We start from the raw sequence: 27890 nt of genomic DNA, 5'->3' as shown, positions 1-27890 counted from the left end.
AACAACTGTGGAATCTAAACACTCAGCCTACATACTGCATGTATCACATCAAACAGCCCCCTGACTGTGGATGCACAACAGTGTGGAACAATGGACCGTTGACTCTTTGAGTCAAGAGAAATCAGAGTATGAAAAATGAAACACTAAAGTTTTACTTTTGTGTCCAAAATGAAACAGGATATTGTCATTAGCCATGTTGTCCAATCCACTTTTTGTCAATCTTCTCTGTTGGAGTACATAGACTGTATGTAAAACTGATGAAGTCTCCATGTCTGAAAAATGAAGTCCAATGCCTTAAAGTGCAATACCACCGAGGGCCACAAGGGGCTGGCTCAAAAAAAAAAAAAAAAAAAAAAAAAACTTCTGCCTCCATTGACTCCTATTCAAAAAGTCTCAAATTTCTCATTGAATACAAAATCAATAATTTTTTTCCAAAAGTCATGATGGTATGTTTCGCTAAATTCACTCCTTCTGATCAGTTTTCTGGTGGTCCTTCTGAAAATAATTCCCTGGTTAATTAGATATTCGGGCTCAGAGAGAGGTACGTTTGGGGGGAGTGGGTCTGGTTTGATTTACATGCCTGGAGTGCACCCATGTTGCCGATACAGGTGGGCGGGCACGGTGTCCTCCAGTTCTCCATCCTTTCTCCACCAAGCTCCACCCTGTCTCCCTAACATGGTCACTTTTGGCTCCAAAAAAACAAGATGGTGATGGACAAAATAACAGACTTGAGGCTAACAAACCAGTGAGTGATGTCACAGTGGGTTGCCTCATGTTGGAGTATTAGATGTTCCATAAAAGAGGAATGGTTTTGCCCGTTAGCTCATACAATCAGAAAGATTTGTAGCTCGAGTAATAAAATGTGGCAGTATTTTAGGTTATTTGAAGTATTTCCTGTAAAACGACTGGAAACCACAAGATAAGTGTTAAACCTTAAAATGTATCTAAAGACCTGTATTGTATACACGTGTGATAATACGGTAAATAAAAATATTACCCGTGATATGTTTGCCATCTGGTTTCATTGGGTGTAACATAAATGTACACACAAGCTTGAAGGCATGGTGTTTAATTGTGTTCAGCTCAGCGAGCCTCGGTCCTGGCTCACCAAACCCAGAGCTGCTCTCTGATCGTGCCAAATGAATGACAGATGAAGTCGAAACCCAGCGAGAGACAAGAAAATCCAAGATAATAAAAATGAAGCTCGCTTGCGCGCAAACACACACGTCCCCTAACAAAGGAAAAACATCGGAGTCCAAGACTCAATCAATTTGCAGGGAGAGTGGAGCCACATGTTTTTGATAAGTCCTCTAGCAGAGCAGGGTGAGGTAATGATGAAGTCATCTCTGTCCTCTGGACAGGTTCAAATCCACCGCGCTGTGTGCATTTTAAACACACACACACACACACACACACACACACACACACACACACAAGCTTCATTGGTGGAGTTTCTACCAAAAATCCTGTATTTAAATCTGAAGCACGGCAACAAGTGCTCACTAACCTAGCTCCTCTTTAAGGCACTAGAAGTCTCATCCATCACTTATTTTCTGCCTTCATGTCCCCTTCCCCGTTTTTCCTGTTCCCGTTTCCACAAAACATTCCCAAGCAATCAAGTCTTACTATGGACACGCCTCGTTAAGGCTCCCTGCAGACTGCATCCACTCAGCCAGTCACTGCCACACTATTATTAAGGTCACCCTAATCTATGAGGCCATCAGTCCGTTACTCGACCACAGTGGACACTGTACTTCCTGTGTCTCAGAATTCATCTGACGACCGGCTGAGCTCAGTCATGTCTCTGCTTATTATAACACCATCCATTAGCAGAGAAAATAAACAAGAGACAACAGTTCAGACACAGACTGCATTTAAGTTTAAAAAAAAAAAAAAAAAAAAAAAAAAAAAAAATTCCCCTCTGCTTAGCTCGAAATGTATGACATGTATATAGGCCTATGAAAGTACAGTATGACAATAGTAAATTGTGACTGGCTGCAGTCACCCATTGATTTCAAAAGTTGTTTTGAAGCCTGGAATTTCAAAAAACAACAACACATTTAGTATCAATACTGACTGGCTGTAACGAAGCCAAGTGTGTTGGAGGAGGGATTTGAAGAGGAACATGATGTCATTTATTGAGAAAATTTTGAAAACAGAAGAGTTTGAGCCTTTCAGTGCAGGGTGCAGCTCACTAATCTTCACATGCCGTTTAGGGGAATACGACGGACCTGTGCATTAAGAAAGCATTAACAGTAGTCATTTGGGAAAGGGCTGAGATTAAGCTACTGAAACTGCTGTAATTTGTCGAGTTTATATTTTCACATTTAAAACTACTTTTCATTTGAACCTAGAGAAGTTTGTCTGGAATATTCCTCCTCTTCTTCACTCAGCTAACACTGGCTACAAATGCCAGGACCCTCGGCATCTTCACCTCCCCAGAGTCTCAAGAAACTGCAATATTCATGAGGGCCTTACGAAACACTCGCAGCAAGAACACAAGAGAAAATGGAGTTTACATCATAGAGGATGTGCGGAGGCAGAGTAAAAATAAATATGGAGTATGTTTGCATTTTCTATCTATTCCGTCACTGGTTCTGGGTTAAATATTTCACTTATTGAAAGCCCCCTTAGGATTTTGAATTCGGGCCCCATGCTATCCGAGTAAATCAGAGAACGAGGGGGGGGGGGATACCGTTTTATATTTCAGGTCCATATGGTGAACATTCACAATTTTTCAGAGGGCTCTGCAGAGCAAAATAAAGAAAAAAAAAAAAAAAAAAAGAAGAAAGAGAAATGTCAGAGTAGAGGCCTTTTGGAGACAATTATTATATTTGTCTAGACCTTTTTTAAAAAGTTCAGATAGCAAAGCTTTGGTGTGGAAATAAATATCCTCAGAGCCATTACAGGTTGAGAAAATATCAAATAGCCAGAGGTGCTGAGGAGGTGCTTGGGGTGACGTGCTATGCGATTGGGGGATTCAAGGGAAAGAGGTATGGGGAGGCCGTCGTTGAGACTTCTGATCATGACAAGAGGAACAGTGAGAAAGAGTCACTGAAGACCAAAATGACAAGTGAAGAGATGGTGGGAAAGTAAGAGGACTAAGAGGAGATGCACAATGTTGCATGTAGATCCACAGAAAGTGAGACTAACTGCTGCCATAAATAAACCAGATTTCACAACACGTCTACCTTGTGTCTGCAGGAGAATGGATGGACAGTGACTGCCAAAAGCTGCTTTATTGTGGAGGTACATTTTTATCCCAGGAATAATTATATTAGGCACTGCTTGCTGCACTGTGTAACCAGGCCCAAAACTGAATGCTTTCCATAAGACATTAACTTATTGGCTGTAGGAGCATATCAAATGTCTTGCAAGGGTTTGGACTGAATTACTGATTCATGAGTAACTGCTAATACCTCATGTGATTTCACACTATGAAATGAAGGGAAGATTAAGTAAACCCTCAACTGGATTTTTGGTGTTTTCCAACACTTTATCAAACAGCAGTTCCACATGGTGTGGATTTTTAAAGCCCCTACAAAGGCAGGATTTGTTTAACTTTGTCAACTCCTCAGTATGAAGAAATACAATATTGCTCACAGCAAACACAATGTGCACCCACCCACTACCCGTCCTGCTCAGTGAACAGCACAAAAGCAACAACAATCATCCCTGAAAGTTTTGAATCACTGTGCTTCTCATTTACATCAAATACTCAGAAAACTGGCGCTTTTTGACATGTTAAAATATCCTCAAATGCCAAAGTTGAGTATGACATAATAAAAGTTGTTGACTTTACTGCACCTTCCTCAATTAAAACACAGTGTGCAGTGGTGTGAAAAAGTGTTTGCCCCCTTCCTGATTTGTTTTTTTGCGTGTTTGTCACACTTAAATGTTTCAGATCATCAAACAAATTTAAATATTAGTCAAAGATAACACAAGTAAACACAACATGCAGTTTTTAAATGAAGGTTTTTATTATTAAGGGAGAAAAAAAACATCCAAACCCACATGGCCCTGTGTGAAAAAGAGTTTGTTCCTAAACCTAATAACTGGTTGGGCCACCCTTAGCAGCAACAACTGCAATCAAGCGTTTGTGATAACTTGCAATGAGTCTTTTACAGACTGTGGAGGAATTTTGGCCCACTCATCTTTGTAGAGTTGTTGTAATTCAGCCACATTGGAGGGTTTTCCAGCACCAACTGCCTTTTTAAGGTCATGCCACAGCATCTCAATAGGATTCAGGTCAGGACTTTGACTAGGCCACTCCAAAGTCTTCATTTTGTTTTTCTTCAGCCATTCAGAGGTGGACTTGCTGGTGTGTTTTGGATCATTGTCCTGCTGCAGAACCCAAGTTGGCTTCAGCTTGAGGTCACGAACAGATGGCCGGACGTTCTCCTTCAGAATTTTTTGGTAGACAATAGAATTCATGGTTCCATTTATCACAGCAAGTCTTCCAGGTCCTGAAGCAGCAAAACAGCCCCAGACCATCACATTACCACCACCATATTTTACTGTTGGCGCGATGTTCTTTTTCTGAAATGCGGTGTTACTTTTACGCCAGATGTAATGGGACACATACCTTCCAAAAAGTTCAACTTTTGTCTCGTCAGTCCACAGAGTATTTCCCCAAAAGTCTTGGGGATCAGCAACATGTTTTCTGGCAAAAATGAGACGAGCCTTAATGTTCTTTTTGCTCAGCGGTGGTTTTGGTCTTGGAACTCTGCCATGCGGGCCATTTTTGCCGAGTCTCTTTCTTATGGTGGAGTCATGAACACTGACCTTAACTGAGGCAAGTGAGGCCTGCAGTTCTTTGGATGTTGCTGTGGGGTCTTTTATGACCTCTCGGATGAGTCGTCGCTGCGCTCTCGGGGTAATTTTGGTCGGCCGGCCACTCCTGGGAAGGTTCACCATTGTTCCATGTTTTCTCCATTTGTGGATAATGGCTCTCACTGTGGTTCGCTGGAGTCCCAAAGCTTTAGAAATGGCTTTATAACCTTTTCCAGACAGAGATCTCAATTACTTTCTTTCTCATTTGTTCCTGAATTTCTTTGGATCTCGGCATGATGTCTAGCTTTTGAGGACCTTTTGGTCTTCTTCACTTTGTCAGGCAGGTCCTATTTAAGTGATTTCTTGATTGAGAGCAGGTGTGGCAGTAATCAGGCCTGGGTGTGGCGAGAGAAATTGAACTCAGGTGTGATAAACCACAGTTAAGTTATGTTTTAACGGGAGGGGGAAAACACTTTTTCACACCGGGCCATGTGGGTTTGGATTTTTTTTTTTTTCTCCCTTAATAATAAAAACCGTCATTTAAAAACTGCATTTTGTGTTTACTTGCGTTATCTTTGACTAATATGTAAATTCGTTTGATGATCTGAAACATTTAAGTGTGACAGACATGCAAAAAAAAAAAATTGGAAATCAGGAAAGGGGGCAAACACTTTTTCACACCACTGTATATATTAAAATATCAGCATGAACTGGAATGCAGAAATAGGGCGCTGATTAAATCCCTATCGAGAGGTGTAATGGGGATGACCCTGACCTTTGACCTCCTTTAATAAACAAGAGCGCTGCAAAACACAAGACATATTTAAACGAGATTTGTTTAACCCCATCACTATACGTGTATTTTACTGTAAGTGAGCAACGGCATGGCTGTTTGAATTCTCTTATCGTACCCGAGTGTGCACGAGACTTAACGTTGTGACCAACCGCATGAGAAAATGTGATTAAACGTGGTTTTAATGACTCAATAAAAGGACGAACAAGTACTTCTGTTCACAATGCCATATATGTTTTTATCGCAAATTAATCCGATAAAACGCAAGTAGCCAGCTTTCACCGCGCAGGGACGCAAATCGCCGAGCAACACGCAAACCAAACGTCATTTTTACGCAGCGTTGTGTTGCGAAGACATGAATGAAAGCGTCCACGTACCTGCTGTGAGGAGGTCAGAAGCAGCGGCGGACCTGCAGACTTGCGTCCTCCGTCCTTGTCTGTCTCGGACTCACCGTTTGAATTCCAGTGGCTCCGTTCAAACACGACGTGTCCGACAACTTTCACTGCTGTTCACTGGATGCGACGCTGTTAACCCGCTCTCTGCGGGCTGTGCGGGGCTTGCGCACATGCCGCGGAGACCTAAACACGCCGGCTGAAGCGGAAACGCTGGCTCACTATAGGGCAGGAAGTGGATTCTCATTTGTTGAAACGGGCGGCGCATTATTTCGCAAATCCCTTGCTTTGACACGGAGAAACACGTGATTCAGGCGCGCTGCTGTTGACGTGTATTATTTATGTTTGTCCTGATTCAGCCGGAGGGAAATATAAGAGGCGCTTTGGGGAATTTGTTTCACACTTCAAGGTTAAAAAACACACACAAAAACAAGTAAATGAAATGTACATGAATGAATCGAACATATTTTACACTCTTTAAATGGGCTATAATTGAAAGTGTATATGTTATTTACGTGCTGCATGCAAATATATTAATAAATGCAATTAATTATGTCTTGTGAAGATGACTGATATAAATCTTTATTAAACTTAATATACTCGTGTATTGATTATATATTATATGGTTCATGTTTGTCTGCTATCTGTAATGTTAAGGTTGCCTTTGTTGCTTAAGCTTTTACCCATATTGCCATGTAATAATGCACAATCTTGAAACAAAAATCAACCAAGAGTAGCCTCTGTAGAAATAAATATATATATATATATATATATATATATATATATATACTCTTCATTATTTATATTTGCGGTGTCTTTTGTTATTTATTGATTAATTTATCTGATGGTCTATTTTTATAATTTGTTTGATTTGCCTTTTTTATATATATATATGTATATATATATATATATATATATATATATATATATATATATATATATATATATATATATATATATATTATTGCTTTTCTATTGTTCTATTATTATCTTATTGCTTCTGTATGCTGCTGTAGCGAAAAAAATGTCCCCTCGGGGATTAATAAAGTAACTACCTAACCTCACCCAACCTATATATATATGGGTTATACACATAACAAATGTTGCAATGCCTCCATCTAGTGGCCCTGAATGTGCTGGTGTAAAGAAACCCCTGGTAGGAAAGATTCATGAACTTGCTTTACAGAAAGTTGTGTTGTTGTTTTTACAGTGGAGTTCACCTTTTCAAAGCATTTTACACAGACAGTGTATAGAAGAAGTCAATGTGAATAACACTGGGGACAGTTGCAGTATCTGAACAATAAAAAAAAGTAGAAGTACAAAAGAAATACATTATATTTGGGAACCAAACTTAAAATCTAATTAATTAAACTTAATTTAAACTTAAATTATAGATTATTTTTGCATTCATTTCACAGCAGTATAGAGATGAAAGGTGATAGGGGATTGATCACTGCCAACATTTTGTCTGTATTATAACACAGGGAATCTGAATAAGTGTTACTTTAACTCCTGTTCTGAGTATTAGGCAGCATAATATGCGCTTTACAATTGAAATAAATGCACGCATTAACAGTTAAATCCTCCATTTGTTAATGCAGCATTTAAATAGTCCACAAGGGCTATATAATGTCAGCATTTGTCAGTAAAGTGAAACTTTGAGGAGGGAAATTATCTTTGGTAGCCATCCAAAGCTGCATGTCCATCAATCGTCACAAACTGACAAGGATATAATTAACAGATTGTAACGTACATCTATCGCAGCATCTCAACTCCAGCTCTTTATCAAAGTATGTTTCTAAGGTGAAAGCAAAACACAAGTGTGCATGCATGAGATATGCGGAAGTGCTTGATAGTGGGTGTCGTTGCAAAAACAAAGACACAATTAAACAATGTTTTGATTACTGGAACTTATCAAGCATACCAAACTGACATTCAAACAATTGACAATAGTCAATTGATTATTTTACATGGCACCCAACTCTACCAAACTGGTACTCCAAACAATGACATGCCAAGCAAACCTTTAGTCAGTGTGTGATGCATCTTTGTGCATTCATATTTCATATCGTATTCATTTAACCTGACAAAAGTTCTGGCAAATATTATCTCCCACTGACCATGAATTACACAATACCAACATTGATGGTCCTCGTAGAAAAAGTATTTGTGATGTGGAAAGTACAAGAGGCTCCATAATTCAATATGTATGCAAAACATTTATATGGAGAAGAACTTGTTCTGGGTGTGCCAAAGTTTGGCACAGTGCACAGCGGTGTGATCTTGCTTTATCTGATTTACAGGTTACAGATTAACAATCTGGTTAGTTGATAGAAACATATGCATACAATTTGTCTCAGTCTCATCCAGTGGAGAAAAGTAGCAAAGTTCACTCAACGCCGTACTGAAGTTTAGAGTTGTTTGTACTTTATTTGAGTTTTTCTGTTTCATGGTACTGCATACTTCTGCTGCTCTTCATGTATCTCACTGAAGGTAACTTTACAGATTAAAGTTTTACATTGAACATGATAAGCCTATAAAGTACACTGCACAATGTTGTAGATTAAACCATGATAACCAAATACGTTTGGATCCCCACACAAAAAGTAGTATCTGGTTGGGGCCTCTTGTCACCTATCTATGAGCTTTTCGCAATTCAATTGAAGAGTTCCCATTGTAAAAGAAGAAAAAAAAAGACACAAGAGTATTTCAGAAATAAATTGTGTGGCTGGACTTTTTTATAATTCTTATTTTCAGCCTCAAGACCCTGAGATTTATCTTGCGATGCTTGGAATTGGACAAATTTGCATGATTGCATATATTAGCCTGGTATTACCGACCCAAATTCACTGTGTGAATTCATGGGTCTCTCCATGCTCCATAGAGGATTTTTTTTTTTTTTTTTCCAGTCGTTGCATCTGAATGGGCAAAGACCTCAGGTTAATTTGATTTTCAAACTATTTGAGCAGCCTTTAACCAACTGGCAGTGACTGGGAGTCACTTTTATTCAGTTACAAACAGTTATTTATTTAGTTTTATTTGGTTTAGTTCTGCATGCATGTGTGCAAACTATATGATCAGCCTTTAACCAACTGCCATTGACTCCCATCTGTGCTGAAACACTACCACCACTGAAACATTTTGAAACAAGAAAACTACTTCAATGTTATTCTACCCACAGTGGTCACTCATTGGTCTGCTCCTCACAGCGGCAAACATCAATGCAAACAGGGTTTCCAGACTATAATCATAGCGAAGAGAACTAGAAGCTCAGTCAGCCACAAAAGGGAAATGTAATTTACACGCGTTACACATATTGCATTTACGATAACAGGACAGATGTGAAGTCAATGACCTTGATTTTTGACCTCAGACCACTCAAATCAAATCAGTTCATCTTTGTATCCAAGCGACTGTTTGTGCAAAATCTTAAACTATTACCTTAAGGTGCTCCTGAGATGTCAAGTTCTCAAGAATGGGAGGATGTGAGGTCACTGTGACATTGACCTTTGACCTTTGTCCCGACAAAGTCATCCTTGGAACAATGTTTGTGCCAAATTTGAAGAAGCTCTATGAAAGTATTATTGAGACACTATTTTCACAAGAATTATTCGGAAGGACACACCAGAAACAGTTCCAATAATTTTGGCTATCGCCGTCACGGAGGCAAAGGAAAAGAACCCATTTAGCTGTAAAGTAAAGAGGGGTGAATCATTTCACACAGCTCCCATGTTACATTCAAAAGATGTTGGCAGGAGGCAGAGTTGTTTAACAGACATGAAACTTTAAGAATACAAAACTAAAATAACCACAAATAACACACTCGCACACCACCAGCCTGACCTAATTACATCTGATTAATATTATCAGGTCAAGTCCATATCAATTGCAGTCTTTTTAATCTGATAGAGTAAAGTCCATCCCATAATAGTTTGATTTCCTTAGTACTTTTATAACCAACATCCAGTAGAACGAGACTCTGCATACCAAGGTGCAAAGTGGGACACCAACGTAATGATACAATATTATCTTTGGAAATCATGCTTCATATCTTTGACATGGTTCATTGTGCGTACTATACTTCCTCATAAAGTGCGCTGTTCCCATGAATCATGAGTCAGTTTTTTGGAAGACGGTTTTTAGTTTTTGTGACTACCTGTCACTTTTATTCAGTTACAAACAATTATTTATTTAGTTTTATTTGGTTTAGTTCTGCATGCATGTGTGCAAACTATTTGATCAGCCTTTAACCAACTGCCATTGACTCCCATCTGTGCTGAAACACTACCACCACTGAAACATTTTGAAACAAGAAAACTACTTCAATGTTATTCTACCCACAGTGGTCACTCATTGGTCTGCTCCTCACAGCGGCAAACATCAATGCTAACAGGGTTTCCAGACTATAATCATAGCGAAGAGAACTAGAAGCTCAGTCAGCCACAAAAGGGAAATGTAATTTACACGCGTTACACATATTGCATTTACGATAACAGGACAGATGTGAAGTCAATGACCTTGATTTTTGACCTCAGACCACTCAAATCAAATCAGTTCATCTTTGTATCCAAGCGACTGTTTGTGCAAAATCTTAAACTATTACCTTAAGGTGCTCCTGAAATATCAAGTTCTCAAGAATGGGAGGATGTGAGGTCACTGTGACATTGACCTTTGACCTTTGTCCCTACAAAGTCATCCTTGGAACAATGTTTGTGCCAAATTTGAAGAAGCTCTATGAAAGTATTATTGAGACACTATTTTCACAAGAATTATTCGGAAGGACACATCAGAAACAGTTCCAATAGTTTTGGCTATCGCCGTCACGGAGGCAAAGAAAAAGAACCCATTTAGCCGTAAAGTAAAGAGGGGTGAATCATTTCACACAGCTCCCATGTTACATTCAAAAGATGTTGGCAGGAGGCAGAGTTGTTTAACGGACATGAAACTTTAAGAATACAAAACTAAAATAACCACAAATAACACACTCGCACACCACCAGCCTGACCTAATTACATCTGATTAATATGATCAGGTCAAGTCCATATCAATTGCAGTCTTTTTAATTTAATAGAGTAAAGTCCATCCCATACAAGTTTTATTTCCTTTACACTTTTATAACCAACATCCAGTAGAACGAGACTGCATACCAAGGTGCAAAGTGGGACACCAACGTAATGATACAATATTATCTTTGGAAATCATGCTTCATATCTTTGACATGGTTCCTCGTGCGTACTATACTTCTTCATAAAGGGCGTTGTACCTATGACTCATGAGTCAGTTTTTAGGAAGACGGTTTTTAGTTTTTGTGACTCCCTGTCATTTTTATTTAATTACAACAACATCACCTGTTCAAAGAACCATCAGACTGCTGTTACAGATTTCACATTTCCTCGTGCACAGAAAACTTAGCCAGCTTTGATGACCTCCAAAATACAGATATGAATGGGTAATTGTCATACACAGCAACTGTTGCCACGAGCAAAAGCTTTTATTTTTTTCAGTATTTTTTTGTCAGTTGCTGAAATGCTTGACAGAAAATATCACATTTGCTCCTATGGATTTCTTCTTTTTTTTTGTAATCTCAAGTCCATGTTTTAAAATCTTAAATGTTCAGGGTGACCTGATAACTGAGTGCTTAGAGTCAATACCACATTGGTGCACCAACCCCAGGCTGGATTCCATCTAGGGTCTGGTCAAATAATGTTTTCAGTGTCAAATAATAGCTACAACTAAGTCATAAAACTACAGTTCTTCATGTTTGGATGTTTAATTACCTAAAACTGGGATCTTATAGAGTATATTTTCCACATAGTTACCACTAAGTGTCAGTCTTTTCCTCTCAGCCATCCTGTGCAATGCTGTGGAACGGATCCCCTCGTTCAGAGAGCTGTTTACATGATTATGACTGTCAGGTCTCTGCTCTGTCATTACCTATTTTTTGCATGCATGTGTGAGTGTTTAAATGATAAACCTGTGTGTACTTGCAGGAACGGGGACGCGGTCACGTCACGATTTTGTCTCCTGCTGCAATCAGTGATCTAAATAGGCCGAGTGAAGGGCCTGGACCACTTCACAGGCCCTCCAATACGAGTAAATAGCTGCATGGACGACCACAAATGGCTCACAATGGGACATCGGGCTGCTATTCATAGAACAAGTTACTATTTTCGCCCATTCTTTTATTTATTTTTTTTACTCAACTGTCACAAGGACAGCTGAGGTGTATTCTGGGAGAAGAAAGAGGAAGAGAGAATAAGAGGGTCTAAAAGTGGAGTAAGTGGAACCATAATCATTTTTAAAGAGCTGCGGCAACAGCTGAGAAATCATGAAACGGTGAGGATCCTCTACAGCCTTGATTCTGGTCTCCATATTTGTCTTTATTCCCAAAAAATCTTCCCATATCTGCAGGTGCATGTTGTGAATTTTACAAAATGCATCACCTGCTTTGTTTTGTCTAACATATTTATGCCACCACTGTTTATTAATGCTTTGGCTTCATTTGCATCTGTTATTTTTTAATTGTATACACTGTATTTCATATGTTGCTTTTATATTTTTAACAATACATCTCTACTGCCATCAGTTTGACCCTGTGACCAGTTTTTATTCACGTCTGCCTCCAAACAGAGTTGAAGTCGATGCATTTGATTAAAAAAAACATTTTTAAAAATGATGATATCAGCAAACTATTCCAAAACATTCTAGTCCATGATGGACATGTTAAACCCTGCTATCACAATATACTATTCCAACTATTAACATGTAAGTCATCTTATTTTACAAAGCTTGAAACTGTCTTACAAACTTGGACTCAACCAGCGCAGGAAGTTTACTTTTATCTTAACTCCACATTGATATAAATTCATAAAGCATCATTAGAAGACAAATAAACTGCTATTTGAGCCAAACAGCATAGGTGGACACTTTGATCAACAAGTGCTTTCATCTGCCTTCATTTTTCCTTGAGCTGAGAGTGGCCAGGGCTGGGTTGGGCCACCTTCACCCATCCATGCTGCCAAATATTCACCCCCCCCCGCCCTCCCCCTCTGGCTTCATACATGAGACACTTCTGTCCTGTCAGCCAATCACAGGCTGACACAGACAGACCACAGCTCAAAAACAGAAGCATAAGGGAGGCTGCACACTTTTAAAAAGCAGTCCCACATGACCTGTTGTTTGAGAGCACACACACAGTTGCTCCATCACTTTGCTATCACTGAACTTCCTACGCTAATTTTATTAACCTACATTGTGATTCAGGATTTCTGTGACTGCAGTGACATTTGCTTTTCTGTTTGCTGTTTGTCTCGCACACAGCTGCCAACATGTGCCTTCTCCCAGCTGTCCTGCTGTTGTTTTTACTAGGTGAGTATTTTGTAAACCTTGACTTTTGCAGTGAAGCAACCTGGACATCACTGATTAATTATTTGTTGAGCATTGTAATATTTAGGCCAGGGATTAAAAAGTGTGAGTCATGGATAGAGAGTGTGCAGGTTTTCTTTCTACCGATGGTAACATCAGTTAAAAATTCGTCATTGATGGGTTGCAAAGAATAAAGCTGTAGACTGTAGAAACAAAATGGCACGTGGCCAAGGATGTTTGGTTTAAAACTGTTTATCATTATTCATGATGTTTTAGTTGTTTTGCGAGTAGAAGTGTGCAGTAGCTGCATTAGTGGCTTCGTTTTATTGATGAAAGCTCAGCAGGTTGCATTTATTTCTGTGAATTCCACTATGTTCTTATGGAAAGGGCTTGAGACTAAATATGTGCTCTGATGTTGGTGAGAACGCTGCACGTGTTGTAATTCAGTTTATTATTCATAATCTGCTGGATTAAGTTGTGAACATGCAATCCTTATCATCTGCCTTATTGTGCATAGGCAGTCAGAGATTAAGGAGAAAAGACCTTTATCCCGAATTGGAGGTTACTCCCAAATGCCCTAAAACTATTAGCTGTTCACAAAGTGCAAAGTTTTATGACTCTATTCCCAAGAATGAGGACTGATCCATTTTTATAACATTTTTTAATTTACAAAAATTTAGTTATTTCAAAGTTTCACTTTAGGTGAGCTCCATTCCTTCATATTAAATTCATAATAATAATGCCTATGTTTTGCTCTCTGAAGTCACAATAACCTACTATAAACAAGTTCTATAATATTTACACCACAATACTCGTGCTTCAAATCAACAATAATCTTTTTTTCAAATGAGAATCCAAATGGAAATCAAAGCAGAACCACTGGCAGTAAATTTAGACCGGAACCGTGGTCACACTGGGAAAGTTGCATTTCATCTATTAACACTTACTTCGGGTGTCATACAGGCTGAATGCTACTGAAGAGGTGAAAGTTGTAGCTATATCAAATATTTCACAGAGAATAGAAACTACAAGGTGCGTACAAACTAACTCCAACAGCATTTCTAATATAAGGAGGCAATTGATGAATTGAATTGTGTCATGCACCGGATGACATAATCTGATACATTTTTTAAATCGATTGCTGTGCTGCAACAGATGTGACACCCAAGGGTGCAAAAATAAACCAGTCATACCAAATGAATCACAATCACAAGTCGTGTGCTAATTCCAAGTTTCACATTGCTGTGCAGAATTTTCAAACTTACGTTGAGCTCAGCATCACGCATCTTCGAATGTCACCAAAACTTCTTTTAGCATTTCAACTCTACTTAAAATGTTTAAACTGCAAATGGTCTGCAGCCAGCACATTGACTTTCCTCAGATTTGGTTTCCCTTTCAAGTTTCTATGTGTGCTGACTGGTTTGACAGGTGCCTAATCGCCCATCAGTTGTACCAGAACAGATTAAACAATTATCAATGAGTTCGTGTTTAACCAGAGGCTCAGGTTTTGCGTGAGAGGTACGAAGTATCATGATTACCGATTACGTATTACTGACCAGATATTTCTTTGCAGAGAGTGTATTCTACAAAATGCCGTGCACCTCACTGTGACAGTCTCTCCTCAATGGCTCACACGTGTGCGCATACTGAACATCATTTTAATATATTTTAATGTTTAAATTGAATCTAACTTTGGTTGAAAATGTAGTGAAAAATGTCACTGATTTGAGAAAGCAGCAAGGTTAAAACAGAAACACAGTCAATGACAAAAAAGACACATGTCAACTCATTGGTATTTACATTGTGCAACGATATGTAATAGGAACTGATAGAGACTTTCTTATAATGCTCTATGTGTGATGTGTGAGCAGAAACACAGGACAACCCTGTCGGAAATACGGCACATTCCTACTGTATTGGTTCAACTGCAAATAATCAATATCTAATGCAGACACAGTGTAGCCTGGTGAAAAGTACGTGTGGAGGTCAGTGTGGTGGAAGACTCCCCACCACTGCAGAATGCGTTTAACTTGTTGCTGGTTTACTTGGATCTTTGACCTCCATCGTTTGATGATAGAAACCATTCATGATCTGAAGGAAGATAGTTTATCAGTGCTTTGTATACATTTTCACTGTAAGACATATGCACAACTTTGTGCTTGTTTGGAAATCAGATGTTGTCGTCAGCTTTTGCAAAAGTGATGCGGAAATGTCAAGCCTTCTTTGCAGAGATATTGAAAATAGACTTTTCCAGAAATGGAGAACATGTCTAGGGTTGAACTTTCAAAATTAACATGAGGCAGAGGGAGTGAATGGATTTTAAAGAACTTTTTTTTACAAGAAAATTAAGCTTTATCGCAGGAAAACCCCATTGGACACTCTGATTTGAAACATCTCTCAATGGAATCCAATGTTTTTTAAGCATAATAAGAATGCGTCAAACTTTAACCAACTGTTCTGGCTGTGAACCGTATTGTAATATGTGCTTTTACTGTGAGAAGATTATAAAAAAAAAACCAGAAGATTCATAAAGGTGAAAGGTCAGGGTCATTCCATATCTGCTGTCTGTTGTTAAGATAATTATACACTGGCAAGTGTGGTGACCTACATTACCATCTTTGGCTCCTCCTTGTCGTCTTTTTCAGATTCCAGTTCCTGTGTTCAGTTTCTGGCGCCTCTGAACATGGAAGGAGTCACAGGGCAGGTGCAGTTTAATTCCACCTCCCAGACGGCCAGCGTTACCGTGTCTGGCGCCGGATCCTGCGGCTCAGTGAACATTTCACTCAGCGTGTTCCCTGTCATGTACGGCCACTTTCCTCAGCCCTGTTCAGAGGAAAATATCGGCTCCAGCATCTTCACCTTCACGGCTGATCCCGCCTCAAACTCCATCGTCAAAGTGTCACAGCTCTTTGAACAAAGATCAAACCTGGATGACCTCTCGCTGTCTTTGCAGACATGTAACGGCACTAAAGTATGCACCGTAGTAAGTCAAGGTCAAACTGTCTTGACTTATCAGGCTAGGTTCACAGATTCCATCGCAGGTAATGTTTACGTCCGTGTGAACACAGAACAAACCAACCCCAGGCTTCTGGCAGACCTCATTACAATCGGTCAGGTCAATGCCTCACAAACCAATATCACTCTGCATGCATCTACAAGTACTGCTGCAAACTGCGATGTTCTACTTGAAAGCCTTAATCCTTCAGCTTTGACCAATCTGGGTGTTGTAAAGGTCGGGACCCCTTTGCGCCTTCAGAAGTCCCGTCTGGACCTCAGCAGCTTCAGTACCACGATTGGCTTTCTTCTTCTCAGAATGGGGTCAGATTACAAGTGTGCTCAGGTTTATAATGTACCAGCGAAAAAGGTGAGCGCCGTTGTGAATATGAGAGGGATCAAAGGATACTTCAGCTTTCGCCAGTCTTCCCCGTTTGATTTAACGGAGTTGAGAGTGAACCTGACCAACCTACAGAGCAGAGTCGGCCCTTTCCACGTCCACCACTTTCCTGTTCCTTCAGTCAGGTCGGACCGTTGTTCAAACGATAATGTGGGTGGCCACTGGAATCCATTTGGAGTCGACACAAATGCACCAACATACCCTACAGGTCCCGGATCAACACATGACAGATATGAGACGGGTGACCTCAGTTCCAAGCACATGTCCTTAGCAGATAGAGATGCGGTGGATGTAATGTTCACAGACTTTAACCTCCCTCTATTTGGAGAGAAAAGCATCGTAGGGCGCTCAGTTGTGATTCACCAACCAGACGGTGCCAGATTTGTTTGCACCAGTATCAGCTATCCTGGTGAAGTGATTGTAGGCCGAGCCGTTTTTCAGAGTCCTGTGGTTGGTCAGATCTTGTTCACCCAGCTGGTGAACAACCCTCTATCTGATGTGTCCATCTTTACCGATCTGTCATATGGAAATCCTACAACGACACCAACCAAAAACCACAACTGGCACGTTCACACCTATCCCATTAGCTCCGAGAGGGATGATGATGAAGGGCGCTGCAGCACAACAGCAGGTCACTGGAACCCCTTTGCCATCAACACAGCAGACAACAGCTACGCCCTCCACTGCCGCCCGGCTGGTCCCTTATCCTGCGAGGTTGGAGACCTCTCCAGCAAATACAGCACCATTGATCTCAGCCCCAGAATCGGAAAAGTGGAAGCAAAACACTTCTTCACCGATGTCACTTCCTGGTTGCCTGATAAAGGCATTATTGGTCGTTCTGTGGTCATCCATGAGGCAGAAAGAGGAGGACCAAGGGTGGCTTGTGCCAATGTTACAAAGCTGCGGGTCCCAAAAGCTATCTTAGGCAGTTGGTTTGGCCCTGAATCATCCAGTGGCCAGGGGCGATTCTCCCAAGCTGTCCCTCAAGGCCCCACGACTATAGACATGGCCCTGAGGAGCCTGAAGTCCTTAGCCGGAGGTTACCATGTTCATATTTTGCCTCTCAAACCTGGAAGCACAGAACCCTGCTCAAACGCAAACATCCAGGGCCACTACAACCCACTAGCCTGGAACACGTCAATGTCCCCCGCACCTGGAATTGGCACTGTGGACCAGTATGAGATTGGAGACATCAGCGGGAAGTTTGGGACACTGAGTGGCCAAAATGACTTTGATGCTATATACATGGACCCTGACATGCCATTGATTGGACCCTACAGCATAGTGGGAAGGTCAATGGTGGTGCACTACACCAATGGATCAAGGTGGGAACCTGTCTGCATTCATATTTTTGTTCTTATCAGAGAGAAAACAAGATAACAAAGGGTGAAAGTGAAAGAAAAGAATACAGTAAAATATTTCATACACAGGGCAAAAACAGGTTCCTTTATCTGAAGAAGAAGTGGTTAACGTCGTAACTCTTCTGAAGCCACCAACTCTTTTCCAATATGAATACTTGGTATTTGTTGCAAAAATGAGGAAGTATTGGTCATTCTAGTTGTACATCATATGAGACATAGAAGCAGCATACAAGAAATGACAACACCACTATAGCCACTGAAAAGTTTGAGTGGTCACTGATGCCTTTGCAGAATCGCCTGAGCAGATTTCTCCACACTGAGCGGGCGCTGGCACAGAAACAGACTTTGCCAGTCTACTGAGGGCAATTATGCGTGTAGGATGTCAGAGACAGATTCATGTCTTCCTCATGTTTTGTGTTAACATACACTGATATCGTCCTCATTCATGGAGGATGACTCAACAAAATATTGTAAAGGAGAAAATCCGCAGGGTTAACCCCAGCAGGATTTAGATATGCTTTGCTCATCTTGTTTGTGTTTTTGAATCTTTCTGCTTGTGTGCGTGTGTTTGTCTCTACAGAATGAGGTGTGCTGATATCTCAGCCGAGAGAAATGCAGATGGACAATGGACGACTGCCATGGCTGTTTTCAGTGGTGAAGTGAATGGGACTGTCACGCTGGTAAAAACATAAACAAAGTCTTTTCCACAAGCATTTACATTTTTCAAATCAAAAAAGATTATACATCATCACAATAACTACCACACAAATCTTCTATTTACATGAACAGATACTGGATGCATTAAAGTACCTGATGAAGTAAAACAAAAACAAAAAACAAACAAAAAAGATTTTATTTTATTTTTTTTAATTTTTTTTTATAGTGCAGTCAATTTGTTTTATGAAGAAACAGTAAATGAATCATTGGCCATTTTACTGTCGACTTTACGTAAACAATTGTTATCTGATCAGATGAGATACACTCAATTGATTTAGCACTCTTACACCCTCTTATACCATTGTCCTACTGATAACGAAGAGTATTTTCGTAGCGGCTAATGTCGCTTTGAGCGTCAAGCAGAGATGAAAAGTGTTCTGTGAAAATCTGGTGAGGTCGTTTCTTTCTAACTCCAGACACCCTCATACATTTCAAACTAACACGGACTCCAGTGGCATCACCAGGAAGTTTGTCCCTCAGGAGCCAAAAACTCTCTTTACATACACCCGTCAGAGATTGCGTTCACCTGTCGGTAGCACACACCAGCAAAAGTCTACAACAGCCCAATTTTTATTGCACCATTTCAGGTTACTTATTAACAAAATCAGTACAAAATATCAAAACCTAAATGGATGGAAAGGAATGGAAATGGATTTTAAGAGTGTTTCCTAGTTACAAAGAGGTTGCACATTGATCTGTAAATAAACACGTCATTGTTTAATGTTACAATGACGCAGCTCAGCCCATGACAAAACCTAAATAACAAGATTTCCATGTGACAGACACACATCTTTAGGATCACTATCAATACGTTTCCTTTGATAGCCAGAGAGCACATGAATTGTCTCTTTCTTGCTAACTTATTGGGAGCCAAGCTGCCACAAAAACATGGCAGGACATTTCTGCTGCGCTGGACAGACAGTGAATTCATTGTGCATGTGACGGCTTGCGACAAGGAGCTATGGGAAGATGGGGTGAGATCATTAGCTTAGCTTAGCATCCATCTGCTGGCTAATGCGACGTACAGGCTCCCTGAACTCGGAAGCCCACCGAGGGAACAGCTGTCTCTGTCAGCTGCCCTCCAGAGGCCCCATACTGAGTCCTGCACCACATCTATGGATGTGGTGCCTGTAATATCTCTGCGGAGTCTATATTATCAAGAAGAAAAGGGCCGTGTGGATAATAAATGTTGTCACTCAACAAAACCTACCAGTTTCCCTTAGGCAAATGAAGAGAGTCTCAAAGTAGGTGAAAGAATGTCTTGACAGTTAACGACAGGTCTTTTTTTTTTTCTTTTTTTTTTACCGATTGTGTCCTTGTGAGTGTTCCTTAATCTCATAGAGAATGCCTGAGTAAATACAACAGATTAAATTAAATTGTTCTCACTTCCAGCGCCAGCAGATGTTTTCAGATGGGAGTAGCAGTGATACAACACTGGAGGTGGACTTTCAAGCAACTCCAATTGAAACTGTAAGTACAGCTTCATTTACTGCACGTACCGTATGAATGCAACTTTAGTTTTTTAGGTCAATATCAAAAGGAAGTCTCAAAAACAAATTTAAAAAGTAACAAAGTTTTCAACAACTGCAAATGCGTTTCCACGTTACACCACCAGTCTACAAACCGTTCTGCCTCCACAGAAAAACTAGGACAAGAAAACCTCAAAGGAGAAGTTACAGGCTACACACCTGAGCTGAGTGTGTATTGCCAGCGAGAATAATAAAATGGAAAATGTCATAGAAAAAAAAAATCAGGAAAATGCATGTGACCAGCATGAGGTTGTATATGAGAACTGTGATGGTGAATAATGAAGGTGGTGTAAGCAGATTTAAGTGCCCAGATGTTTATTGTTGTAAATGTGTGTTCAGTTTTAAAGTGTGTATGTGTTTCCTCTTAACATTTCTATGTTTGTTTGACAAATTTATAATCACAAAATGATGCAGAAAACAATTCAAGCTCACATTTGATCTTTTTTTTTTTTTACCCTGCTTTCAGAGAACCACAGCTTCCTTGTTCATCACTGAAAACCGTAAGGATGCTGTTGGCACACAATGCAACAGCGTGGGAGGCACATTCAATCCCTTCAACATGAACTCAGCGGTGAGATTAATGTCTATATTTGTGCTGTAATTTCTTCATCGAATACATTTATCGATGGATTTATTAATATAAATTGTGTCGTGCCTAAAGGATACCATGAAACAAGATGAGATATTGCAACCAAAGAGGGCAGTTATTAACTTTAGTCTTAAATGTTTTGGACATAATACTTATATAAAAATGTGTGTGTGACTAAGACATGAGAATTAAAATACACTTTCTAACTCCAGACACCCTGATACATTTCAAACTAACACAGACTCCAGTGGCATCACGAGGAAGTTTGTCCCTCAGGAGCCAAAAACTCTCTTTACGTACACCTGTCAGAGATTGTGTTCATCTGTCGGTAGCACACACCAGCAAAAGTCTACAACAGCCCAATTTTTATTGCACCATTTCAGGTTACTTATTAACAAAATCAGTACAAAATATCAAAACCTAAATGGATGGAAAGGAATGGAAATGGATTTTAAGAGTGTTTCCTAGTTACAAAGAGGTTGCACATTGATCTGTAAATAAACATGTCATTGTTTAATGTTACAATGACGCAGCTCAGCCCATGACAAAACCTAAATAACAAGATTTCCATGTGACAGACACACATCTTTAGGATCACATTATTATTATGATGATTTAGGCCTTTTATGTACATACATTACCTAAATATGTTACAATTGTGTTTGCGCGTGCACAAATTAAGAACTTACGAGTTTTAAATATTCACTAGAGTCTTGTATTATTTATACACAAAATACAACACGAAACTTCAAAGCGTTGTAAAAGGACTTGTAGGCTTTTTTCTACACATTACACATCAAATAACACACATAACCAGCTGCGTTTGTGGTAAACGTGTGATGCTCTTCTCTCTCGCTGTTTCCCCTTCAGAGCTCCAGGTGTTCGTTGGAAAACCCGCTGAGCTGCGTGGTCGGGGAAATATCTGCACGACACGGCCCAGTCAGCCTGGCTGAGAGACAGCTCTTCACTGACAGCATCATCCAGCTCCATGGAGACCACACAGGTGAAGGGAGGGAACATATGTGTGTATTCAGCAGTGGTCAAAATCAAAAGTTTGTAATGCTAGTTTATGACCCACAAAGAAAAGAATGTATTACTTTTGTTGAATATGAAAAGAGCAGATGTAGTTTACATATGTGTGTGTGTGTGTTTGTGTTTAGCGGTCCACAGATCTCTGGCGTTAAAGAACGGAGAGACGATCATCGCATGTGCTGATATCCTCCCAGGATCCCCATCGGCAGAGCAGACCTTTCCCAATGTGACAGACTTCAACCGGTGAGTGAAATAAAAATACGCCACATGATTAACAACCTTTCAACTTGCTTTGATCTTAAATCTCATGGCAGACTTTTACTGTTTGCCTGAGGTCGTTTGTAAAGACTTTCTAAAAAAAACTTTTGTTCCTATAAATCCAGTTATACTTTTGGATGCCAATATATTTTTAACTGTTTGTGTCTGTGAGTTAAAACAGTGGCTTGCAGGTGTGCAGTAGTTTCTCAGGTCAGCAATAGAATCTTACTGATCACAGCTTTATGTCGGGGAACTCAGCAGAGTTGTGGGCTTTAATCCTGCAGCACTGAATTTTTGTCTCCCCTTTCTGCCAGTTAGAGTAATTGACACTGTTGATACTTGATTACGTCATAATGTAAACCGCACATTGCAAATAATTTTGAGCATTTTAACCCCTGTGACATTTCCTCTATACCATCCAATAGCATGTCAAAAGTCTGGAAGAGCCACGCAATGGAATTATTTTATGCCTTTATCCAGGCAGTGTGAGAATATCTCACCAGACACCAGAATTTTTAACTCCATAATGTTAATCAGCATTGTGTGAACTCATTTGACGATGGCTTGAATGTCACGGATGTTCTTTTATATGTTAAAGTCCCGTACTACAGTTTTAAACTCAAGCGTACAGAACTTGGTCTAAATTTGTTGGCAGCTGTCGCCGACCACGCTTCACAAATCTGGTCTGAAGTACATCTGGAGGTTGTTTTTTTTAAGTCATTGATTTATTTCACGAAATTTGTCAATTATTCAGCATAAAAACACGTTTTGTGGTGTGATTGTAAATTATAGTACAGAAGAACATAAACCTGTCAGCGTTAGTGCTACCAGGGAGTGTGTATGTGTGACTCATATTTTGACTCTTCTGGAAAATGTAAATCTGTCAAAGTCCGTGGAGTCAGAGGTACCTCACTCTTCATCAGTCAGAAAATTGTTGTTCCAAAAACCATTCTGAGGAAAATTGTGATGACAATGTTGCGTGAAAGAACCACTTTAATTAATTTGACATTTTCATTTTCATTTCGAGTTGAAAAAAAGAAAGAAAAAGAAACTGAAACAGAATCTCCAGTTCGTGACGATTGTTTTTGAAATGAAAAAATATGTCAACGCTGTCGTGTTGAAGATGAATTAGAATAATTAATCTCCACAAAATAGCTGAGGCATTGAGGAAGCAGAACAACTTGTCACCACAAATAGCAAACACACAAGAAGTCTGAGGTACAATTAAAAAGGAATGAGTTTTTTTTCTGCCCTACCCACACAACGTATTCTCTACGTAGCATCGCAATCTCATTATATACAGTATCTATTCTCCACAAATTCCTCTTTGCACCTTCTACACCTCACATGTACTTATTAATGAGGTATTCTGTGGCCTCATCAGTGGTATGACATGCCATTGTGTCACTAATCACCTAATTACAGACCACTGAAGGCCAGGAGGAGATACAGAGCAGCGGCCGATTCATAAATTTCTTGAACATCCATTAAGTATCAGCTAATTATTCTCGTAAACTCACTGTGATTCTTCAATATCATCCTGACCTGTATTAGAAAAGTATTATTTAAATGGGTCATAGCACACTCTGAAGCACACTGTGCACCTCAGTTTGATCATATCTAATCATTATATCATGTGACGACAATGTTTTATGTCTTTATGTCCAGGTTTGATTTCCGTAGTCGAGTTGCAGATGTGGTTCAGCTGAGGACAGCAGCAGTCACCATCTTGCCCGGCTCTCCTCGGTCTGCCGCTGATGGAAAGTGCCAGCAAGTCAGCTTCATGATATCTGGTAAGGCAGGGAAAAAAGTTGACCTTCTGTCAACACAATGCTTCTCTACTGTAAAATATGAGAAATATGAGAAGAGCTGATATGAGGAAGTTAGTGAGGGAATATGTATTTCTATTTCTCTGTACATGCTGAGTAATAGATCATATTACTAAAATAACATACTCTACATACTGTAAATAGGGTTTCAAATTCTTACCAGGGGTGTTGTCAGTGTAGTGTCATTATAGTCATAATGAAGAGTGAAACAGGTGTTGTCAGTGTAGTGTCATTATAGTCATAATGAAGAGTGAAACAGGTGTTGTCAGTGTAGTGTCATTATAGTCATAATGAAGAGTGAAACAGGTCTGATCTCCAACCATTAAAACCATTTGTGACTTATCTAACCTTCTCACAGAAGTTGTTGTGACTGCTGGGTCATTGTTGTTGCAACCAGGCATCTTGGCGATGTCTGGGCGTGACAGTTACAGGTTTTCCAGTAGTGAGACAAAAAATAAAAACCTACTGCATGCTTTTTAACAAAAACACACGGTCGGGGTTCGTGATAAAAAACATGCTTAGGATTAGGATACAAAAAAACTCAAGAACACCGCTGTCACCTCCTGGATTCAAACCTCATTGTTTCCCATGACAGTCTGCAATTTATTCCACCAAGCCACCATTCCTAAATTATGAGGCTGCCAAAAAAGGTCCTTTATACTTGGTCTCAATACCTGTGCTGCTGGACCTTGGTCACATGATCCTTTGTTAGTTTACATTTACGTGGGTGCAAGATTCATGCTTACTGAGCGTGTAACTTTCCCGCCTAGACAGAGCAAAGCGTGGCTATCCCACATTTTTGCTGTAGTGCACGTGCGTGTCTATTTCACGCTTTGCCGCGATTCTGAGTTGGTTCATAACACTTAATGCTGTATCTCTAAAACTTTAACTTTTAACAAACTTTCGCAAAAAAAAAAGAAAAAAAAAATGGAAAATATATACGAGGATATTGTCTGCAACATGGCCACGACTAGTGGGTTCTGTATTCACAAGCACATAAAGGCTTTTGTGTGTGATGAAAAATACATTTATCTGTACGTTACAACATGTAAATCTTTAAACAAATCAGCTACTTCAAGCTTTTTTGACCTGGTTCGGCAAACTGTGTGGCAGAAAATCAGGACAAAGAACAATTCTGGACATTGAAATCTTTAGAAAGCCTGAAAAATTGCTCAGTAACCTGATTCTGCATGGAGTGTCTCATGTTCTGTCACTTCCTCTGTCCCAGGGGGGGAACAGAGTCGTATCTGTCGAGAGCTTTCACACGCTATAGCACAGGACAGGCATTTATGCCCTCAGAAGTCTCCCACAGGGTGGAGAGTTTACTTTTACAATAATTCTCCACATTAGACACCCCCCCCCTTTCCTGTGCTTGGGTGGGATATAGCAGCAGAGATGCATACAAAAATTTTACAGCCAGCATGCATTTGTGTGAAGTTACCGCTAATATAAATTACATGCTGCTGTCCATCTGCTTCATGAAGCATCATGTAATAGTCTAAAGAGAAACTCAGCTTTATGTGCAATAGAAATCACTCAGATTCTAACTTAATTATGTGTGTGTGTGTGTGTGTGTGTGTGGGGGGGGGGGGGTTAGGGTAAATAAAGTAGAATAAATAGGCAATTGCAGCTTTTACTATCTCAGTCTGTAATGAGTAAGTAAGCATGGCCACTTTGTATCTTAAAGGGGATGTCAGCAGTGAGCTGCTGCAGTCGGTCAAAACCAGCGAGAGGATGGGCCAGTTCAAAGAGTCTGACTCATGTACAAGTAAGTACACTCCACACTGCAGACAAAGCTTTAATGGGACTGTGATGGAAATGGTAAATCATTTTGTTTAATGGACAATGTGTTTTAGAAGTCCTATTCAGAAGAAAATAATGTTCTCTTGTTAATTAAATATTGATTGTGATGAAAAGAGACGTAATCTACTACTGACTATATAGTTTAACATTTGTAAAATATTACCATAAATACATGGCAGAGTTGAACTGCAGCAAATATAAGGATAATAACGTAAAAATCATGGTTAACAATTGCTGGCAATGCAATAACTAAAAATGTATAAAGTCTACATGGAAGTTCTGTTAACCACACACAAAGTGAAGATTGTATTTTAAAGATCACTTCCATGATGCAACACAACCCATGTTTTATCACTTCTAAGCAACATGTCTAGTCATAAAAATGTAAATTGACTATCTCAGAGATAAAAATAAAAAAAATAAAAAATAAAATAAAATAAAATAATAGATTACACTGAGTCATAGCCTCTTTTATTAGAGTTTCCCTTCTCGCTTGAATAACCTTTGTGATTTGATGGCCTCAGGAAATGCAGGTTTTCCGATGGTCCCAGGAAGTTTTCTCCTCGGCTTGATGTTTGCTGCCACCTGCCTGCTGTCATCGACAACTTCTTTGTAGTTGAAGGACTCCACTATCGGCGGGGACAGAAGGATCCTCGTTTTGTGAAAACTGCAAATATGTTGATGAGGTGTAGCCCGACAACTGATACAAACATCACCAAGCAAATAATAATCTTTTTCTTTATACAAGTTTTGTCAGCCAATCAACATCTTCCCATTTCCTCTTTATCATAACCAGTTTGGGCAACATTAACTGTTCAGTGTCGTCTTTATAGAAACTACATGTTTTTTATACAACATACGTTGCTATTATTTTATTCATTTGGGATCTTAAATGGGTGGATGGAGTTACTGCTGTGCATTTTCAGACCTCTTGGCAATTTTCTTTTATGTATTCGCTATCCATATATCCACGTGAAATTGTATGTAAGTATCTGGAAAATTGTGAATAAACAACGCTAATGTTTGTATATCTTGTGCCAATATTTTTGTTTGATTTTTGTCGGCAGGACAAAGCTATTGTGTAAGAGAGGAGTACAATTATTCATGCCACTTGTAAATAAAGGCTTTGGTTGTAAATACTATATATCGGCTATAAGCCGTTAAAATGAAAACAGTTTGAGTTGCCATGTTGCCAGGAGACTTTCTTGGTCTTTTGCTCTCTATATCTGGAAAATTGGCAGCAGAGCATTTGCAGCATCAGGATCAAAATTCATTTATTAACACCATTTTAACATTTACATCAAATAATTTCTTCATTAGCAACTTCTTAACTTATTAGCACTTTACACCCCAATTGGTAAAGAATTCATTCATAATTTATTTTATTAATAAAGCCGAAATTTACTACTCATCACCCATTTCTCAAAGGTACTTTATAGAAAAAGTGGTAGCCTATATTTGGGTTGAAATACAGATGAAAAAAAAAAATTGACGAAAGACAAAAGGACGACAGGTTGTTTAATCAAATAAACATTTTGTTTTTGTTATTTCACCAATAATAGCCTACATTTTAGTGTACTCAGCTGCATTTTATGTCTTGCCTGACGCCTTTTTTGTTTTTCAGTTTGGGGATCCATACGCATGCAGTAATGTTTGGCTGATGCACTCAATAATAAATGAAATATCAGTTAAATTATAATTCGTGTTCGTATTATTGTACACTGCTCAAAACTGTTCCTCCTTGCACAAAGGAGCAGATAGCGGTCCCGCTGCTGCGCTGTTGTCCTCCTACGGCCCCCCCTCCACGTCCCCTGGTGTCTCCTCCGTGCTCTCGACACCCGTGCTGACCAGACACAGCGAACCTTCTCGCCGCAGCGCGCGTTGATGCGCCATCCTGGATGGAGCTGCACTAACTCCGAGCAACTTCTGCGGGTTGCGGACACCTCCTCACGCTACCTCTGGCGGTGAGGGGCGCTGGCAAAAAAAAAAAAATGCAAAAGTGACCAAAAATCAGCCAGAAAGGACGAGGACAGAGAAGTGGCCTGCGGTCACCAC

General features: G+C 39.7%; 2 protein-coding genes across 2 annotated transcripts in view; one reads left to right on the top strand and one right to left on the bottom strand.

Annotated features, from left to right (window-relative positions):
- The window catches only part of add3a (adducin 3 (gamma) a), a 105264-nt gene extending 99137 nt beyond the window's left edge, over window positions 1-6127 (bottom strand). Inside the window, exon 1 of the mRNA XM_069166693.1 lies at window positions 5944-6127. The gene's annotated coding sequence lies outside the window, so the exon portion shown is untranslated. The remainder of the gene's footprint in view (window positions 1-5943) is intronic.
- A 7004-nt stretch (window positions 6128-13131) lies between these two features.
- Window positions 13132-26863, top strand: cusr (Copper-only SOD repeat protein). Its single transcript, XM_069166647.1, has 10 exons — window positions 13132-13326; window positions 15969-18042; window positions 18659-18758; window positions 20188-20265; window positions 20791-20895; window positions 21784-21916; window positions 22074-22188; window positions 23872-23996; window positions 25720-25800; window positions 26360-26863. Exons 1-10 carry the CDS (start codon window positions 13287-13289, stop codon window positions 26449-26451), a joined length of 2943 nt encoding a protein of 980 aa, XP_069022748.1. The 5' UTR covers window positions 13132-13286; the 3' UTR covers window positions 26452-26863.
- Window positions 26864-27890: the final 1027 nt, after the last annotated feature.

Source organism: Embiotoca jacksoni, unplaced genomic scaffold (genome assembly GCF_022577435.1).
Source record: "Embiotoca jacksoni isolate LCO1_2020_lvr unplaced genomic scaffold, fEmbJac1.0.p SCAF_4, whole genome shotgun sequence".
NCBI classification, from domain to species: domain Eukaryota; kingdom Metazoa; phylum Chordata; class Actinopteri; family Embiotocidae; genus Embiotoca; species Embiotoca jacksoni.
This window is presented reverse-complemented; position numbering and strand designations above follow the sequence as displayed.

What these genes read in the sequence shown, in the direction of transcription:
- cusr (XM_069166647.1), top strand. Translation starts at nt 13,287, where the DNA reads ATGTGCCTTCTCCCAGCTGTCCTGCTGTTGTTTTTACTAG. An exon ending in CACTACACCAATGGATCAAG is followed by an intron (nt 18,043 to 18,658) that starts GTGGGAACCTGT and finishes TTGTCTCTACAG; the next exon opens with AATGAGGTGTGCTGATATCT. An exon ending in AGAGTCTGACTCATGTACAA is followed by an intron (nt 25,801 to 26,359) that starts GTAAGTACACTC and finishes TGATGGCCTCAG; the next exon opens with GAAATGCAGGTTTTCCGATG.